General features: G+C 35.9%; 1 protein-coding gene and 2 long non-coding RNA genes across 4 annotated transcripts; all 3 read left to right on the top strand.

Annotated features, from left to right (window-relative positions):
* The first annotated feature begins 1,630 nt into the window (after positions 1-1,630).
* Positions 1,631-19,872, top strand: mtnr1c (melatonin receptor 1C). Of its 2 annotated transcripts, XM_058777453.1 has the most exons (3): positions 1,631-1,819; positions 1,910-2,106; positions 18,423-19,872. In XM_058777453.1, exons 1-3 carry the CDS (start codon positions 1,752-1,754, stop codon positions 19,310-19,312), a joined length of 1,155 nt encoding a protein of 384 aa, XP_058633436.1. In that variant the 5' UTR covers positions 1,631-1,751; the 3' UTR covers positions 19,313-19,872. The 2 variants fall into 2 exon arrangements, with proteins under 2 accessions (XP_058633436.1, XP_058633437.1); XM_058777454.1 differs by having other exon boundaries at positions 1,697-2,106.
* On the top strand, positions 6,096-7,796 carry LOC131541600 (uncharacterized). The gene is made up of 3 exons (XR_009271540.1): positions 6,096-6,228; positions 7,365-7,529; positions 7,661-7,796. It is a non-coding gene; the product is annotated as an uncharacterized LOC131541600 (long non-coding RNA).
* Positions 7,923-11,732, top strand: LOC131541601 (uncharacterized). Its single transcript, XR_009271541.1, has 3 exons — positions 7,923-7,975; positions 10,296-10,443; positions 11,623-11,732. It is a non-coding gene; the product is annotated as an uncharacterized LOC131541601 (long non-coding RNA).
* Positions 19,873-20,653: the final 781 nt, after the last annotated feature.

Here is a 20,653-nt window from a genome sequence, read left to right as displayed (position 1 = left end):
AATTTTCGTTGCAGCATGAAGGACATAATATGGTGACATTTTCCACAATCATGACAGTGGAAATACAATCAATACTGCCCTGAACTCAATAGTGGAGAGGTGTCGCGATTTTCCCAGTAAGGCAAAAAAAACAAAACAGCTTCCCAGAACTCAACACGGCGTGACATCAGCTTCACATTCTCAGTCAGATGAATATGCATGAGGCTAATTATCATAATGAGGTCGCTTTAAATAGAGAGCTCTACAATGCAATTCTTACTAGTAAGAGTCGCTATTGTAGAGCTCTACAATTACATTTTTACTAGTAAGAATGCAATTACACAGCTCTACAACTGCATTCTTACTAGTAAGAATTACAGTTAGAGAGCTCTCTAATACAATTCTTACTAGTAACAATTCGAGAGCTCTGTAACTGAATTAGAGAGCTCTGCAATTGCATTCTTACAAGTAACAATTCAGTTAAAGAGCTCTCTAATTCAGATTTTACTAGTAAAAATTAGTTCAAGAGCTCTTTAATGCAATTTGTACTAGTAACAATTGTATTAGAGATCTCTCTAACTGAATTAGAGAGCTTTGCAATTGCATTCTTACTAGTAACAACTGAATTAGAGAGCTCTTTAATGCAATTCTTAGAGAGCTCTGCAATTGCATTCTTACTAGTAACAATTAAATTAGAGAGCTCTACAATTCAGTTCTTACTAGTAACAATGCCAATTAGAGAGCTCTCTAATTCAGTTCTCACTAGCAAAAATGTAATTACAGAGTTCTCTAATTCAATTCTTACTAGTAAGAAATCCAGTTACAGAGCTCCACAATTGCATTCTTACTAGTAAAAACCTGTATTTAATTCAATTGCAGAGCTCAGCAATTAAACATATCTCTAATGTTTTTTTACTAGTAAAAATTTAATTATAGAGCTCTATAATTGCATTTTTACTTGTAATAATTAAATAAGAGAGCTCTCTAATCAGAATTGTTACTAGTAAAAATTGAATTAGAGAGCTCTTTAATTAGAATTCTTACTAGTAAAAATGTATTTAGAGAGCTCTCTAATTGGAATTCTTACTAGTAAAAATTCAGTTGTAGTGCTCGGTAATGAAAAATGAATGGAAGTCAATGGAGACATATGACTAGTAAAAATTCATTTGTAGAGCTCTCTAACTGGAATTGTTATTAGTAAGAATATGATTAGAGAGATCTCTTATTGGCATTGTTACTAGTAAGAATTTAATTGTAGAGCTCTCTAATTATAATTGTTACTAGTAAGAATATGATTAGAGAGCTCTCTAATTGGCATTGTTACTTGTAATAATTTAATTGTAGAGCTCTCTAATTGAATTGTTACTAGTAAAAATGCAATTACGACCAGTAACACTTTTAGGCTAAAACGGCTTGCCATACTGCCAAAGATTTCTTACTAGTGCAATTATAATTGCAGATATCTCTAATTGTCATTGTGACTAGTCAAATTATAATTATGACTATCCGAAATTATATTTATGGATAGTCAAAAACTGTTTAAAATGTTAAAATGGCTTGCCATACTTTTCCCACGGTCCCTTACTGAAAGCTCCTGTGAGAGCGAGCTCTCCTGGTTTAATGCACATTGCGACTGCTTGTGCCGGGCAGTGCTTATTATATAGAGCGAAAATACTGAAAAAGAAGGCTGTGAAACATGATCAGCGTTGACCTTTTGACGGTCATACCGTTTAGATTTTTTTTAGGGCAAGTCGTTTTGAAGTTATTGCTGAATGTGTCACGAATATCGAAAACAAAACCAACTTAACCCCGCTAATGGATTGGTTATATTTTCTGGAGGGTGAATACCTGTTCGTTCCAACTTTGCCTTTTTTCCTCGAAGAGTGGATCAAAGGAGAAACTTTAATGTGGCTTTACGCTTTTCCATAAGAATGGAGTTGATGAAGGCGAACTTGAGCTGTCTGGATAGTTTATCCCGGGGAAACAACTGCCTCCCCGCCAGGAGCACGTCTCCCGGGGTAGCGGCCACCCTTGCCGGCGTGCTGATCTTCACCACCGTGGCTGATATCGTTGGAAATCTGCTCGTCATCCTGTCTGTGTACAGGAACAAGAAACTCAGGAATGCAGGTGTGAAGATATACAGAAACTGTAATGTCAAGGCAGACATCACACATCTTTAATTGAGATTAAATTTTTAGATGAGAAATGAAAAATTTGTAGAGTGTGCATCTGTAACCATGTATGTATAGCCAAAAAGCATCTAAACAGCACTGGATTTTCATGTTGGCTGAAGTTGTTCCCAGCTGCTGGTGTCAGTTTGGCATGAATCATATTTTATTTCAGTTGATAGTGGTCTTTAATTACACTAAAGGTACATTTATGCCTTTTCATGCTATTTCATGCTCTTTTCATGCTATATCAAAACATCAGCCACATGCTTTTCTCTGTGTGTCCAGTGTTTTGATGCACCCCTGTCTCCAGAATTACATAAGAGACACCAGCAAAACATGGCTGTCTTTTTTATGTTGTGCAACAACACAAGATGTTGAATGGCATAGTAACTTTAATTGTTTTTGACGTGCAAAGAAGTGTCAGGAGAATGTAACCCAAGGCATGATCACATCAACAGAAGCACGTCAGCAAACAACTCATTTTACAGGGCTTCGTTTTATACTGCAGGCAGTGCGATGAACAAACAATTACTAGATATGTGAGACTGTTATAGGGCTGCGGGAACATAAAACGCACACACAGTCTCTCCAACGCTCACACATACAGCGATGTCCAAAAGTCTGAGACCTTTAGTAAAAATTTTCCTGTATTGCTTTTACTAATTTAATAGATTTTTATTGCAAATAACAATTTAGATTAATTTTGGCCAATTAGATTTTGCATCCTAGATTGCCAGTGTCTTCTCAAACATTCTGACCTTTGTACTTATGTTAAAGGAGCGGTTTCTTTGCATGCAATCTTATACAGGTGAGAGCGTGAGCGGAGCTCTGCCTGCGAGGGGTAGATATCTCTATCGATTTCACTGCTATGAGTTCAGGGTTATTTCACGTGAGGTACAAGAATGACTATGATCTAAGCTGGGCAGACAGAAACTGAAAAGATTCCATCAGAGCTAAAGTGCCGTCATCAGACACAAAAGGTTCTTTATTGGCATCTATGGTTCCATGAAAATGTAACCTTTCCATTTTTTTCCATGTAACCTTTTCCATTTGGTTCCATTTCTAGGTTCTTCACACTAAGAAAAAATTATTGGAATTGGTTCTTTGAGGAACCCAAAGTGGTTCTTCCATTGCATGACTTGGAAAACCCTCTTTTGGAACCTTCATTTTGAACAGTGTGCTGTTTACACATATTTAAAGACAGTGGTTAATTGTCCATGTTGGCATCCACAGAAAGGGAATCATGAGATGCAAATCAATCATAATGAGAAAATAATGCTTCCGTATGGATAGTCTTGTTCTCTTTACATATTCCTGTCATCAGACCGTTCCGATCTCTGCAGCTGCTCAACTGTTTTGGCAGCGTGTTGAAATGTCGCTGCCTCAGATCATGCGGTGTTTTCTCAGCCTACCCTGAGCCATGAGCTACTTGAGTAGTTGTGCAACCCTGTATGTTTGCAAAAACAATGGATATCCAGCATTGCTCCTGACAGAGATGGACAAACACCAGACGCTTAGTTTCAAAATGATCAGATTCTATCTCGGTGCTCAGGATGTGTCAGTAAGGCTGTTAGGGACAGTTTGGAATGTTCGATTCTGGAGAACTCTGTAACATCAGAATCCTGTGTGTGACGACAGGAATTGCATAGAAAAGAGAGGCATGTGATCTGCTTGTGCATTTTTAGTGCTTGCTTTTTATATTTCTATTTATGGGCTTTAATGCCTTTAAGCACAGCACAAGTGGAGACAGACAGGAAACCATTAGGGACAGAGACAGTGGGATCTGGACAAGACACAGGCTGTTTATGTGTTGTGGGCATGTGCACTGTTCACTGTGCCGCGGCTAAGCACGATTTTTGTGTTTGTTGACCGAAATGTTGTTGTTGGTTAATTTTATTATTAATAAGCATTTTAACCAGTGAAGGGCGGGCAGTTGTGCTCATTTAATTCTGTTTTAAGTATTACATATTAGTGTTGTACTTTAGAATGACAATTGAATGCACTAAAAAATTCAGTTCATTTAACCATGAAAAGAAAAATGGTAACTGCCAGAAAGGTTATATACATTTCAATCCATCAAAAATTACCGTATCACAATATTATATACATTTTTATCCATAAATTAAAAAAACAAAAAAACATGTAAAATCTATTTATTTATTTTTTAAATATCATGCATAAATGTCTGTCACAATGATAAACTGATAGTACTGGCTGTACTTACTGCAGTAAGAAGGAAAATAAGACTTGTATATGGCTTTGCAAAAACTGCACTAATATATCAAGATATATGACTCAGAATTTTGGCACGAGGACACTGAAAACCACTTTCCTCTCTTTTCTTTTTTGTTTTCTTTCAGCTCAGCCTATTTCTATAGACATCAGGTTCAGTTATGGGGCTGTGCAAGTTCTGGCAGCCCGAGTTGGGTTTAATCAATACTTACCCCCTTCTGCTGGCCCATCTTTAGACTAGAGTGCTGATTGATAGCTTTTTAATGTCCGGCATCAGTTGGCGTTCCCACACGCTGTTCAGGAGATTCTGGCACATAGTAGATCTGCCCAAGTCAAGCATCCCAATCAGTCTGAATCATCTAAAACCCAGTATAAAAAGGTCTCTTATGCTCACCAAGGCTGCATTAATCTAATGACAAATACTGAAAGAATAGCAATATTGTGAAATACGATTGAAAATAACTGTTTTCTATTTCAGTATATTTTAAAATGTCATTCATTTCTGTGATGGCAAAGCTGATTTTTTTTGTCACTTGATCCTTCAGAAATCATTCTAATATGCTGATTGGTGCTCAAGTAGGGTTGCAAAAAGGTAGAAAATTTCCTGTAAATTTCGAAAAGAAGAAAAATTCCAGAATTTTGGAAAGTTTCCAGAAATTTACCAGAAATTTTCCACTCCTTTGCAACCCTATGCTCAAGTAACATTTCCATTTCCATGCAAAAGTCTCTACTGTCACATTTGATCAATTTAATGCATCCTTGCTGAATAAAAGTAATAATTTCTTTAAATTACAAAAAAAAAAAAAAAAAGAATGACCCCAGAGATTCAAATGGCACTGCTTTCCTCTCTCTAAATGCCCTTCCATCCGTCTGATGGAAGGGCATTTAGATATTCACGGTTTAAAAATGTTCACTTCTGCATTACGGTGTCTCCATTAGCAGCAGAAACATACTGCAGTTCATCCATTATGCCTCACCTGAATTAGCAGTGGTGTTTGGCATTGCCGTGCACTCAGGGCTCCTGATGGGCAGATGGCTTTCAGAGGAGAGGCAATGAACTACTCTCAGTGTATAGTCCATGGGCCCAGGCCACATTTTTCACTAATTGGTACCACCCAAGGTGGCAAATTGTAGTTTGATTTTTTTATTTTATTTTTTTTATTTATTTATTTTTTTTAAAGTCTATATCTCTAGATGATATTACAACATGATAACCTTTTGTTAGTGGTAGCTTTGTCACAGAAATCATACTTCAATGACACTAACCGTTGAGCCAAATAATGAAAATATCTTGTAACTTTATTTGAACAGAACATGTCATACAAAGAAAAACAACATAATTCTACCTTGTTCATGAGCTTATTTGGTCATTGCCAGGGCTGGGGAGTAACGAAATACATGTAACGTCGTTACGTATTTAAAATACAAAATATGAGTAACTGTATTTCGTTATAGTTACATTTTAAATGGGTGGTAATCGGATTACAGTTACATCCGAAAAGTATTTTAGATTACCAAAGTGATTACTTTGATTTTTAGTGTCATTTATTTATTTTAATATTAATGTAAAATGATTTTAACCATGAGGCAACTGGTGATACTCAGACTCGCGTGCAGCCTGTCCATACAGCAGCCTGCCTGCAGAGTGCAGACTATAGTGACTCACTAAAATACAAGAGAAAATCAGAAAGCCTAGCGCGTAATTGTCATGGAAATAAAAAGACGATTTTACTTATAAATGTGAAAAAGGACGGAACATCACAGTAGGCTATGTAATTTTTGTTTACCTGCGACAAAACGTCTCTCGACTTCAAAGGAACATCTAACCTTGAAAAAGCATCTTAAAGTAAGTTGTTCTCACAGTCTCAGGTTTGTACGCGTTCTTGTTTTTCTATATTTATGTATAGTTAAGCAATATCAATCGAGGAAGTAGAGTGCTGTTTAGCCGAATATTAGCGCGATTGCAAATGTGATGCTGATTTTATGCAATTCATAACAAAAAGTTAATATTTAGTGACTTATTAAAAGAACAGTGTTGTCTGATTTGCTCTATAGCGCAAACAAAAATGGTTCCATACAACCGCTGGTCTATTTACACTAAACGCAAATCTGTTTGGGATTGACATCATTTGAAAAGACGCCTATTTGAGACACGTGCTGATAAGATTTGAGTTTGAATCCGTTTGAACTCATTCAGCTCCCGTTCTTCTCTCTTTTCCCATCACACATCTGCCACTGTTTGCAATAAGTATTAATAGCATCTACTATCACTTGTTGCAAAGAAAATGCTACTTTTTTCCAACATGGTGTAAATAGAATTTATGGCTATTTGCACTTAATGCAAATAACCACTGCCTTCAACATAAATCCACATCTGAATAGTTGCATCTGTGAGCAACATTTGGTTCCTGAATGAAGCCGCGTTTTGAACGAATCAGCTGAGAATGATTCAGTTACATTCATAAAATCACTTGCTTGCTTAATCTAAATACTTTGAAATAATTAAGTTAAATGGCATATTAACTTTGATGTCTTGTTTTTATGTTAACCACCTCTAAATAAAAATGGGTGGCATGAATACATTTAAAACAATTATAAATGCATAAATAATGCTATGAGATTAATATTTTCAATACAACATTTTAAACATTGACAAAAAAATAATGGGAGGAAAATATGTTTTTAAATATGAAACTAAAACCGCCAGTAGGTGGTGGCAAATCACTGCCTTAATGAAAGAGTCATGGAATCAGTCGATTCCTTCAAAAGGCCCGATTCATTCAGGAACCAAAATTAAGTAATCTAACGAAATACATTACAAAATACTTTTTAAAGCATGTATTTTGTAATCTGTAACGAAATACATTTTAAAAGTAACCTTCCCAGCCCTGGTCATTGCAAACTGTTTGTGTTTATTCATCATCATCATATTCAACTAGTTTCATGACATCAGTATCCTCCTCCTCCCTCTGATTGCTGCAGGTTTGTAGCTTGCACATTTCTGTGCACTTTAATTTGTTGGCAAGACAGGAACAGTCGGGAAGCTTGCAGGTCCGTGAACACTTGCAGGCCATAAGCTCCAGAACAGCCATTGGTGCTGGGGGTCCCCGCATCCAGTCTAACATCAGCATACCTTTACAAATAGGTGTAAGATATTTCTCATCCATTTCAGTGAGGTGTCCAAATGTCTAGAAATTACCTATACATATTTATACTATTTTATTATTAGTTATTAGAAAATGTAATTATTGTGTTTATAAGCATACCTTTGTCATCAGTTGTCCATCCATGTCCTTCTGGTTCGGGTATGTCTGGCTGTCCTTCCAAGCAGTGCCTCCAGACAGCTGCCTGGTAATTGGCACGCTATGCAACTTTAAGCAGTCCCTGCAAGGGGGGAAGTAGGCTGGACTCCACGTCACCCCTTTTGGTACAGAATAGCAGGTAACGTAGATCATTGACATCACATACACTAGACGATGGCGCATACATCCTGCAGACAAATGATTCCATGTTGCTGTATAATTCATCTGATACATTCCAGGATGTTCCCAGGGATTTGAAGGACTCCTGTTTCCTAGTAATACTCACAGATGGTGAGTGAAGGACGGCATGACAGTATTAGAATTCTCTACTCTTGCTAAGGCAAGCATACTGTTGCTTAAATGTAAAGTTAGGTATTTAAACAACCCCTAACTCTAGTCAAGGGTAGCCAACTGTAGGACTGCAGACTTCACTTCCAACCTGACTGTAATTTAAGTAATCCTGAACACATTGATTAGCTGGTTCAGGTGTGAAGTTCAGGTGTTAAACATGATTTCTAACTCAAGTTGTGCAGCTTGTTGAAGAGAATACCATGGCAGCTACATAGCAACATCATGACAGCCACCACAACTCCTTAGCATCCTGGGAGCAACTTTTGCACCTCTTCAGAAAATGTGAAAAATAGGCCTAGTTACAATTTTGTTTGTTATGCACCATAAATTCTGTTAATGGCACATTAGTCTATGCAACACACACACTCAGTCAATGAGAATGTTTGGTCTCACTGCACCATTCCCTCACATAATATACACACACACACGCATGCATCTAGCGTCGTCAACATAATTGAATGTGTCTCCAGTTCACATTGAGGTATGTTAATGCTCTTATATGGTCATTTCTGATCTGAATGGGTTTGAATTAGACTGGAATGCATGTGTACAGATGAGAATTGTTGAGATGGAGTGTTGCAGTGATTGTGAAAGTCTTTGATGGCAATGGTAATGTTTCCTGGCTTGAGCTGCAGCCTCAGGCTCCACCGTCTGACCGCTAACTGGACACTCTGCTTGGCAGACAAGCTCAACAGCCAATAGAATATCTCACTACAAATTGCTATGTCTTTTTGGAAATCTAATAGATTTTGAATAATAATATAACAACATGATCATTTGCATAGCGCAGTATGAAGATGTTGTTTAGATAGCTGGAGTGGGTTTGATCCGTCTGTTGGCAGAGCTCCTGAGAGGACGGTTGGCTGTTTTATATGACTGGCTGGTGTACAGGAATAATTCAGCATTAAGTACTTATGGAAATGAAGGGGGGAAATGCTCCCTTTCTTTCTTTTTCATGCATACGCATAAACACTCGCACACACACACTGCTTCAGAATATAGATACTTACAAAGGCCCTATATATAGCCTCCTTTCTGGTTTTGAGAAGTGTTACATAATCATTGTCAGGGTTATTAACTAGTTATTTGAAATAAAATAAAATAAAATAAAACATAACATTCTTAAACTTATTTAGTTTAGCTAGTTGCCAAGGCAACATTTTTCATTTTCATTTAGTTTAATTTGATGTACAAAAATAACTGAAACTAAAATTGAACAAAAAACATAACAACAAAAAATGGAAAAGCATAAAATGGAAAATATAAAAAGTTGTCAAAATATTAATAAAAATTACAAAAGTATCTCAATGATACTAAAATAACACTTCTGGCTAATAACACTTTACAGTAAGGTTGAATTTGTTAACATTAGTTAACATAAACTAATAATGAAAAATACTTCTGAAGCATTTATTAAACATATTAATCTTGATTCCAACATTTACTAATACATTATTATTTATAATCAGTATTATAATTGATTAATGTTATCGAATGGACCTGAGCTAACATGGACTAACAATGAACGGTTGCAATTTTATTACCATTAACATTTATAAAGATTAATAAATATTGTAACAAATGTATTGTTCGTTGTTAATGTTAGTTAATGCATTAAATACAGTTAACAAATGAATCTTTATTGTAAAGTGTTACCAGACAATTCTTAAACAACTTAAATATTCTTCACATTTCATACAACTTTAGTAAATACGATTTTAAGCAAACAGTTTTGAATAAAATAATTTGAAATATATTTAAATAAAAGCGTATTTATTTTTAAATTATTTCTGTTTAAAAAACCAAACAGATATTGTTGTGTAAGACAGCTTTAATCGCTACTTAAAAAAGAGATCAGATTATGCAACGCACATAATTTGTATTGCGTTAACCTTCACTTGTCCTTCACACCTTTTTTTCTCGCTCTCTGTCTCTTTCTTTTTCAGTGCTTCCACTGAGATATTTTTATGGAACTGGAATATAAAAGGAAATATGGGTCTGTGTGTGTACATACCCCTAGTGCTTGTGTATCTAAGGTGCTGTGGTTATATGTGTGTTTGTGTGTTTTCAGAGTAGAGTTGGTGGTGGTATCTCTCCAGTATCTAATGAATTTTATAATCCAATAATTGAACAGACGATGGTTGCCAGATTTTATGTTCTACACATATAATCCTGGACATAAAGATGAGGTGTGCAAAGTTATAATAGACTGTCTGATCTGTGTATTAAAATAAGCCTGTAGAATGCATTTTATTATCAGCTAATTCCAGCAAAGATGTTCCAGACGAGCAGAGCCAGACTATCCATTAAATACATTTATGACAGCACAGACACAGCCAGATCAGCGTCATCCTCACAGCTACCGATAACCTCGAACTGGCTCACAGATGTACTGGGTAAAAGAACAGGTAATTGCATTTTAATTGTCTCCTTTGAAACTCATCTGCTAACGGCAGATTTCTTCTTTTTCCGCACACAGCCAGATTTAGAAAAAGTTAAAGTCCAGTCTTTTGGCTTTTTTAATGTTCCATCTCTCTCCGAAGAAATCTCTAACTATCTAGCCACTCTTTCATATATTACTGTGTGCTTCCTATTGCTTTGTTTAAATGAAACATTCATTAAAGTGTATATTGCCTTTCACAAGGATATAATAATTAACCAATATTTTTTATAATTTGTGACCCTGGACGACAAAACCAGTCTTAAGTGTACATTTTTTGAAATTGAGATTTATACATAATTTATACATGAAAGCTGAATAAATAAGCTTTCCTTTGATGTATGGTTTGTTAGGATCGGACAATATTTGGCCGAGATACAACAATTTGAAGATCTGTAATCTGAGGGTGCAAAAAAATCTAAATATTGAGAAAATCGCCTTTAAATTTGTCCAAATGAACTTCTTAGCAATGCATATTACTAATCAAAAATTAAGTTTTGATACATTTACGGTAAGAAATGTACAAAAAATCTTCATGGAACATGATCTTTACTTGATATCCTAAATGATTTTTGGCATAAAAGAAAAATCTATAATTTTGACCCATACAATGTATTGTTGGCTATTGCTACAAATATACCCCAGCGACTTAAGACTGGTTTTGTGGTCCAGGGTCACATTTTAAGTATGAAATAAATCGCTTATAAAGTACATATGTTTTATATAAACAGAGTAATAGGAAGCAAAAGGAGATGTGCATGTCTGTGTAATTTTGCATGCATATATGTGTGTGTGTGTGTGTGTGTGTGTGTGTGTGTGGTGAGGTTGCATAAGCACATTCAGCTTTGCTTCAGTCCATCAAACACCTCAGGTATGATGCAGTCTGTGATATTTTCTAAGAGAGGTTACAAAATATTGTTTTATAAATTCCTAACATTTGTTGTACACTCTTTGTTTTAATATGGCATATTTCAAATTGCTGTCAGCTTATAGTACATAAAAACTCTAAATGCATGATGTCCTCTGCAGATAACTCTCTGAATATATTCATTTAAAAAAAAAAAAAAATCAGATTTCATTAGAATGTGAGTGTTATGAAGCCATAAGTTGCAACAAAGATGTGAAATCTATTTGGGTCTTTTCTCAGCATTGCAAGAAGACTGCACTGTATGCATTTCCAAAGCCCAAACATCTCGATGGAACTCAGAACATGCTGACACCTCAAAACAAGCTTTCCTCAGACTAGATTTTATTTTCTCTGCTGTTTGCGACAGAGTGAAGTTTGAGAATGAATTTGGATATTTTTGACAAGATGCTTGCCTGGAAAAAAAACCTTTCATGTGCATCCATCGTCTGGTTTACTCTCCTATCAGATTCTTCCTTGTTTACTGTTTGCCAAGGTCTCCCCAGTTCTGCACTGCAGAAACTCATCAGAGCTTCTGAGTTTTTCTAGCTCAGCGTTGTGACTGCCTATAAAATCATCTCTCCACATGCTGTTAGATGACACAATATTGTATCCAGCTGGAGGAAAACATGAAGCCCAGATATCTGTTGCATACGTTTCAATGAATTCTTTCTCAGTCTTATCATTTGGCCACATGTTATACAAAGTGGATTTTCCATTTTGGTAAGGAGGTGTTAATTAGATCTCCTGATCAAATTACTATAGTTGTCTATAGTTGTGGACGTTTTCTTCTTAGCGGAAGCTTTAAGATATGATATAGGAAGAATTCTAAAATAACTTTAAATAGAAGCAATATTTCATGTACAGTATGTATATATTTGGTTAATGTTTGCTCTGCATCAGGATTTATTTTTTGATTGTGACTGGCTGACTGCACACACACACACACACACACACACACAAAAGAACATTTTTGTAAATGGTGTCCACACAAATTGACATTATTCATTTAGAAAAAAATGAATGAATGTGTTAACTATAAATTTCTACATTTGATCTGTTCTCTAATATTATTCATTTATAATTTCTGTTTACATCTGACATACATTTATTCATTCAATTAGTAGATGCTTTTATCCAAAGCAACTTACAAATGAGAAAGTGCTAGCAATTGTCACTATTTCTATGGGTTTAACAAAGCAAAATTATTGGCTGAATTCAGAATAGTCTTTCTATTTCTGCCAACTACCCTGAAGATATGACAGAAACAGTAAGAGTAGCCTATTTCATTTCAAATCCTGCAATAATATTCTACATATGTAAAATTGCCTCTTTCATGTCTTAACTCCTAAAAAACAAAATGTGAGAGATTAACAATACATTTTAAACAATGTCACTTCTTTCATGTGTTTAACAAAGCAAAAGCATATAGGTTGAATTCAGAATAGCACACTCTTACTATTTCTGCCAAATAGCCTAAAGATATGACAGAAATAGTAAGGGTAGCAGCCAATGGTGTTTCAAATTCAACAATAATACTTCTACATAACTCCGGTTAGGGATCACTGGCTTAAGTGATATCAGCTGTAAAGGAAGTCAAGGTGGAGCAATTTTGATGAAATATGATTCTGATGACACCATATTAAGAATGTAAATAAGGTCTGTTCTGATTTTATGTTCTCCCATGTGACTTGCTTACACATGCTGCTCTTAAATATATGATTCAGGCTTGTAGAACATATGTCTTTGTGTAGAGTTTGCCATGAGAAATTGTGGAGAAGGAAACCAATTAAACCGTTCTGTCCAGGATAATCATGTGGATTTATAGTGATCCTCAGATCACTCCTGCCCAGGAACTGTCCTGATCTGAACCGCAGACAAAATAAATGCTCTTCTCTCTTTCCTGCTCTTTCCCCTTTTTCTCCCAAATGTGATATATGAGCCTCTTTAAAATAAGCCTGTCGTTATTACACTGTCCTTCTAGAGTAAAACAAGGTAAAAATGCTTCTTTGTATTTAAATGACAACTTGAAACTTCTGTCTTTGCTCAAACGAGCGATTCTTTTTTTATTTTTTGTCCGGCGCCAACAGCACTGACTCTCCATATAAATGTCATTGTAAATGTCAGTGTGAAGGACCCGCAGTGACCTGTGTGCAATTCCCTGACCATTTGGACTCTGTTGCCAGAGGATCCATTTCCAGTGACTGTTTGAAAAAAGTCAAAAACTGCTTTTTCAAGCCTGAGGTCTGACTTGAGCTTAGATTGAGGATTCTGCTCTGATCTTAGTGATGAGCTGCAGAGAATCAGATCACTGAGGCATTTGAGCACACCACTGAAAAAAGGTTTCAGCTGAATAGATATTGCAACCTTGAGGGAATTGTATCTTGAAAATATTTCTAATTGTACAAAATGGTTCAGTTTGATCAGCCGAGTTACATAAAAATGAAATAAGCAGAATTTATAATCAGGATTCCTATTGGAATAAAAGTGAAAAGGCACTATATTTTCAGTCTGATATTAAACATACCTGATATTGATACCAAAATGACACAATAGTTCATAGTAATGTTGTACAATTTGTCTATTTATGTGCAAATGAAACATTCTCACACCAAATAAGTTAGTTCTACACATCCGGATTACTTTAAATGAAAGGAATAGCTGGCTGCAGTAAATCATTTACATAAAACATTTCTCTCATTTTGTCATTTATTAATCTTTTTATTTATTGATACTCAGACATAATTAGCAGGCTACTTTAAAATCTTTGTAGAGTCGATTCATTCTTTTTTAATTTTTTTTTAACTTTTTTAAAAAATTGTATTAATATACATACAAAGAGAATACGAAATAAAGATACAGACTATAACAGCACATAACATACAACAAGCTGTGTACAAAAACAACAACAACTGTCTAAAATAAATAAATAAATAAAATTCACATTTATGTATAGGTTGGGAGTGTTGAGTATTATGGGTGTTGAGGAGGGTATTCATTTCTTGAAGTATTTTCTCCTTCCCTCCTCCTCCCCCCTCCCTCTCCCTCTTCCCAATGGTAATAATAATAATAATATTGAGAATATTTCCCATTGACAAGGATAGCCACATACAGACCCTGGGGGGAGACAGGGCCCCGATCTGCAAACACACCTCCATCCAACGTCCAACACACGAAACAGGCACACCTGCCTTAGGATTCAGGATTCAGGATTCTTTCCTTTCCATCCCCTTTCCATTTCCCTCCCCCTCCTAATTCCTCCTTTTTCCTTTTTCCTCATATTTCCTCCTTTTCCAGTCCTCCAACCATCCCTACACATCCCACTGTCGACCCGTGGTGGCAATGGGAAGTGACAATGGTTTGGACTGTATTGTGTTATAAATATGAGGATCTCTTTGTCAGCATAGGCTGGTTTATGCCAGGCGTGGCACTCCGAATTACTTAAGGGAGGTGGAGGGGTTATGGGGGGGGAGGGTGTTTAGAATCCAGCGAGGAAGGATTTTAATAATACAAAAAAAAAAAAAGAAAATTATATATATATATTTCCTGGCGTATCTCACCAAAGGCTGTGGGGACGAGGACCCTCATGAGGGTCAGCCAGCATAGGGCACCCCCCAGGAAAATTCACTGTCATCACCAGTAAACCTTCAAATGTAGTAACTTTTTTTTTTTTTTTTCTCTTTCTTTCCTTCCTTCCCCTTTCGCGACAGAGGAAGAGACAAGTAGGGAAGAAGGTGAAAAAAGTAAACAATAGAAAAGAAAGAATAATAACAACATATCATTTGTTCTATGAATTAATGCCGTATATACGTAAATGTGCATGATCATACATAATTGATATATATATATATATATATATATATACATACATACCCATACATACAAACACACACACATTTCCTTCATGTACATATGCATACACATACCCACACATCTATATATTTACGTATAAAGTATCCATTTGTAATCAATGATATAATTCATGCTGTATATAAGATGTATATATATCTGTCTATACATATAGATATAAATAAATACATGCATGAATAATTATAAAATTATGTAATTATGTAATTAGCTGGAATTAAATAGAATAAGAATATGTCAAGATATATATTGATGCAGTATATTCATATAATCTAACACTTCTTATTCTTTTATAATAATATAGGGCATCAATTCACCATTAGATAGTTACTATATCGTGTACAATATATAATAACAATGTGGGATATAATATCAAGTCAATTCATTCTAATAAATAATGTGTAATATATGTGTCTGTGATTTTTTTGGCTGACAATTATGTGCAAAAACATATATTTACATTATATATATATATATATATATATATATATATTATGAACGTAATATTTAAAAGCCATCATATTAAGAGTAAATAAACTGTAAATTATGAGATCTCTGGTTTCACCTCTAGATTTTTTTTTTTTTTTTTAAATAAATGTAACTTTTTTTTAGATTACATAAAACACTTTTACAGTGTATTTCATAGTTTGTTTTTCCATGTCAAATATTCAGTTATTCAAATTGAATATTACTATTGGGAATTTGAGAACTGATGTTGTTATGCAAGTATCAATCATCACAACAAATGTATAAGAAGTACAGATATTTCAAGATTATAATTTTTGCATACACTTTTTAGCTCCACTGTTTGTTGTCCAGTGGGCGATGCTTAGGGTTATTGGACTCATGCTAGACTGATGGCGGGAGATGGTGATCTTGTCAAAGCACACTTCCTGTCAGTTGTGGCTTCGGGTTGACAGATGTTTGGCAGGCTGAGGCACTAGTCAAAATGCCACTGCAGATTTAAAGGAAATGCTCAGATAAATCATTTCTGATCCTAAAGGTGACACGATGAAAAAGGTGCAGATTTAAGGCTGTCTAAAAACCGATTTTGTGTAAGTGTGCTATTGCGCTCGCTAGACTGATGTAATCTGTAACTGAATCTTGTTTCTCTTTTTTTTTACACGACAGACCTTGAAAGTGTTCTTCAACCTCAAGTAGAAAATGATCATACACCCTCAAAAAAAAAGCACGAAACATTCACTTGGTATGTACTGTTTAGGGGTAAACAAGGTACAAAGATGTAACTTTTAGCTTTATCATCCCAGTGACCGCACTGTAGCTTTTTTCTGACAGACAGTGTATATAAAGTGTGACCCAGTCTGAACTCTTTATAACACTTTGCATGAGTGGAAGTCATAGGTGATGCCAGGTGTTACATGCAAGGCAGTGGGTCTGATGCAATTTGAATCTGTTTCGCTCATAAATGCAACCTTCGTGAGTTGTAAAGCAATTTTAGTTTTCTTGGCACGTAATTTTCTCGGCTCCTTTGGGTCGAAATGGAAATGGAGTGTAATGGCGGGAAACAGTCAATGAGAGTTCATGAATGGAAAATTGTGAGCAAAACAAGCATGACCTGAACGGCGTTGAGTAGAGCCAAAGAATAATTGAAACTGCAGAAATGAGCTGCTTTTGAATTCAGCGAATGATTTGTAAATGGGTTTACGAGGGCAACTCAATCAGAAATGCATTTTTGCACAGACACAATGAGGTCATTTTTGGAGAAGATGGATGTGTCTGACTGTTTTGTTTTTGAGATAGAACATGAGGCTGAATCACTTAGCTTTTAAAGGCAGCCAGACAGGGTCTGGCAGTGGGACATTTTTTCTCTGTTATCTTTTAGAGTGTTGTGAACAGTGTGAGGAGACTTAATGATAGTCTGCAGGGATAATAGTTATTACAGCGCCTCCCTAATCGAGTTATAAATTACACACCAGTGTCTGTATTCTGTCAGTCCCCACGCAGTCCTGACGCAGACCTTCACATACACACTCTTTTAAAGGACACAGACACACTGTCTCAGAAATGCACTATGCTGATATTACAGAGAAAGAAAAGTCAGCAAAAGAGACCTACTATTACTATAATATTACTTTTTACTTTCATTTCAGATATCATTTTCTGTTTCGGTTTTTGATAAATGCTGACAAATACAGTAGGCTACATGTGTAGCTCCCAATCATTTGTTGCTTAAATTTTTAAGATTTAAAATGTAAAATAAATGACATGAAATTAAATATTTATTTTAAATTAAAATTTTAAATTTAAGTTAGATTTAAATTTTTAAATGCAAAATAAAGGATAAGGATAAATAATGGATAAGGATAAATAATGAAGGAAAATACAATAAAACATACAATAATAAAAAAGTAATAAAAGTGAAGTTGATGAAAAGGAATAGTAGTAACAGGCAAAGGCATCCTGTGCACAGCAGTCTTTGTGGTCCCCGAAGGCCCGTTCACACTGACAGCGATTTACAGCGACAAAGCAACCGGAAGTCATTCATTTTCAATGAGAGTTGGTGATTTGAGGCGACATGAGCAACAGAGACCGACGGCGATGCAACACAGTTGAGCAGAGTTCAACTCTATGCAAATCTACAGTGACATAATGTGACTATGAGATAATATGACAGAGTGCAGAGAGCGGAGCACGTGTGATCCATCACATGATACCGTTAGATACAGTCGAGGGTTTATGTGAATTAAAGGGATAGTTAACCCAATTTACTCATCCTCATGTCGTGCCAAACCTGCATGACTTCCTTTATTCTGTGGAGTACAAAAGATGAAAAGAAGATTTGAAAATTGTCTCAGTGTTAGGGTCTAATTTATTTTTCTGACCTGTTGTGTTTGGGTTGCCCATAATCATCTGTAATTGTAATAGTTTCTTTCTTCATTTTGTCTTCTAGAACACAAAAAACTTCAATGTACTTCATGTCCAATGTTATTTGAACCCCAATGACTTTAAAAAATATACTTTTTTTTTTCTTAGCTTGAAGAAATATTTGAGGAATATATAATTATTTTTCTTTGCTGTTGTATTTGGGTTGCCCAGTTATCATGTGTAATTTCAATATGGTATAATTTAATTATAAACTTCAATTATTTATGTAAAGAACTAAGTATGTAAATATAATAGAATTATGTCACCTTCTCACTCTCTCTGGTTAATAGGTAACATCTTTGTGGTGAGTCTTTCTGTGGCTGACCTGGTGGTGGCGCTGTACCCTTACCCCTTGGCTCTGTTCGCTATCTTCCATAACGGCTGGACAATGGGCTCCCTGCACTGCCAGCTGAGCGGGTTTGTTATGGGACTGAGTGTGATCGGCTCGGTCTTCAACATCACGGCTATCGCCATCAACCGCTACTGCTACATCTGCCACAGTCTCCGCTACGACCGGCTGTATTCTCGTCGGAACACCTGTCTGTACCTGATGCTCACCTGGATGCTAACCGCTCTGGCCACCGTGCCCAACTTCCTGGTGGGTTCCCTAAAATACGACCCACGCATCTTCTCCTGCACGTTCACCCAGACGGCAAGCTCTTCTTATACCGTCTGCGTTGTTCTGATCCACTTTCTGGTTCCTCTGGGTGTGGTTTCTTTCTGCTACCTGCGTATATGGACGTTGGTGATTAGGGTCAAAGGTCGTGTGCGGCCCAATCCGAAGGTCAGAACGGCCGACCTGAGGAATTTCTTGACAATGTTTGTGGTGTTCGTGCTGTTTGCCGTGTGCTGGGCGCCCCTGAACTTCATCGGGCTCGCCGTGGCCGTAAACCCCGCAAAAGTGGCACCGAATGTCCCGGAGTGGCTGTTTATTACCAGCTACTTCATGGCATATTTCAACAGCTGTCTGAATGCTGTTGTCTACGGGTTGCTCAACCAGAACTTCAGGCAAGAATACAAACAGATTCTCCGCGCTCTCTGCACACCACGAGCACTGTTCACTGAAAGCTCCAGGTACAACACTGAAGCCATAAAGAGTAAACAGTCGCCGGCAGGAACCAATAACAATGTGAAAGAGGCCAATATGTATAAGGGCGGTGTAACACACACTCTTTTCTAGTACATCGCTCCCCATTTAACTAACAACCACAATATTAGGGTATAAAGGGGTTAAAGGCACAGCGGGGTAAAACCTATGACTTCCACTCATTTTTCCGCAGCACTTTCCTAAACATCCGCGGTTCACTATGCACCAGGAAATTTGACTGAGCCTTGATTCAGCGAATAAAACGTCAGCTCTGCGCTACACTGACCTAATATTTGACTATTTAAATTTTATTTTATTTTATAGAGTTATATGACAAATGAGAATCAATCATATTTCCAAATATATTTTGGACAATATGTAAAAGTTTGGTATTTAGGGTAAAAAGTGGCCCTACTGTAAATAGCAGGCTGACTTTTTCATTTGTTGACATGAGATTGTTAGATTCAAACGGTCAGTATCTTGTATTACGCTGAGTGTCTACCTTAGAGATAATCACTGTATGTATAATGAAACTATCATATTAAAAAAATGCATTAATCATATTTGAATCCAAATTTAAATCTAAAATATATGAATCATTTATTGTTCAATCAACTATTGCTTTCAGAATAGTTATTTTTTCTGTATTTTTAATGACAGCATAAAATACATTTTAATTATTTTGTTAATCAAAATAAATAGAATATGGTGTAAAAATTTGCTGAAATTATCATTTTGAACAAGTATTAACTTGTTACACAAAACGTATTACTACCCACTTGTTAAAAGGATAGTTTACCCAAAAATGAAAATTCTGTCATTTATTACTCACCTTCATGTTGTTCATCTTCAGAACACAAATTCAAATATTTTTGATGAAATCTGAGATTTTTCTGTCGCTGCATAGACAGCAACGCAACTGATGCGTTTTATGGCACAGAAAGGTAGACATGGTTAAAATAGTCCATCAGTGGTTCAGCCGTAATGTTATTAAGCTGAGAATAAATTTTGAGTGCAAAGAAAATGAAAAATACTGACTTTATTCAACAATTTCTTCTCTTCCATTTCAGTACCGTCATGGTACTTTAATTAATGGCGGTGGAGACTGACACAGAACAGAAGAAATTGCTGAATAAATTCGTTGTTTTTGTTTTCTTTGTGCACAAAAAGTATTCTTGTATCTTCATAAAATTAAGGTTAAACTACTAACGTCACATGGACTATTTTAACCATGTGTACCTTTCTGGGCCTTGAACACGTCAGTTGCGTTGCTCTCTATGCTGGGTCAGAAAGTTCTCGATTTCATCAAAAATATCTTAATTTGTGTTCTGAAGATGAATGAAGGTCTTACGGGTTTGGAGCGACATGAGGGTGAGTAATTAATGACAGAATTTTCATTTTTGGGTGAACTATCCCTTTATGGAATACTGTTTA

Source organism: Onychostoma macrolepis, chromosome 05 (assembly GCF_012432095.1).
Source record: "Onychostoma macrolepis isolate SWU-2019 chromosome 05, ASM1243209v1, whole genome shotgun sequence".
NCBI lineage: Eukaryota > Metazoa > Chordata > Actinopteri > Cypriniformes > Cyprinidae > Onychostoma > Onychostoma macrolepis.
This window is presented reverse-complemented; position numbering and strand designations above follow the sequence as displayed.

Coding starts and splice junctions, on each gene's coding strand:
- mtnr1c (XM_058777453.1), top strand. CDS start 1,752: ATGTGTCACGAATATCGAAAACAAAACCAACTTAACCCCGCTAATGGA. Junction 1,820..1,909: donor TTGGTTATATTTTCTGGAGG/GTGAATACCTGT, acceptor CTTTTCCATAAG/AATGGAGTTGATGAAGGCGA. Junction 2,107..18,422: donor CAAGAAACTCAGGAATGCAG/GTGTGAAGATAT, acceptor TCTGGTTAATAG/GTAACATCTTTGTGGTGAGT.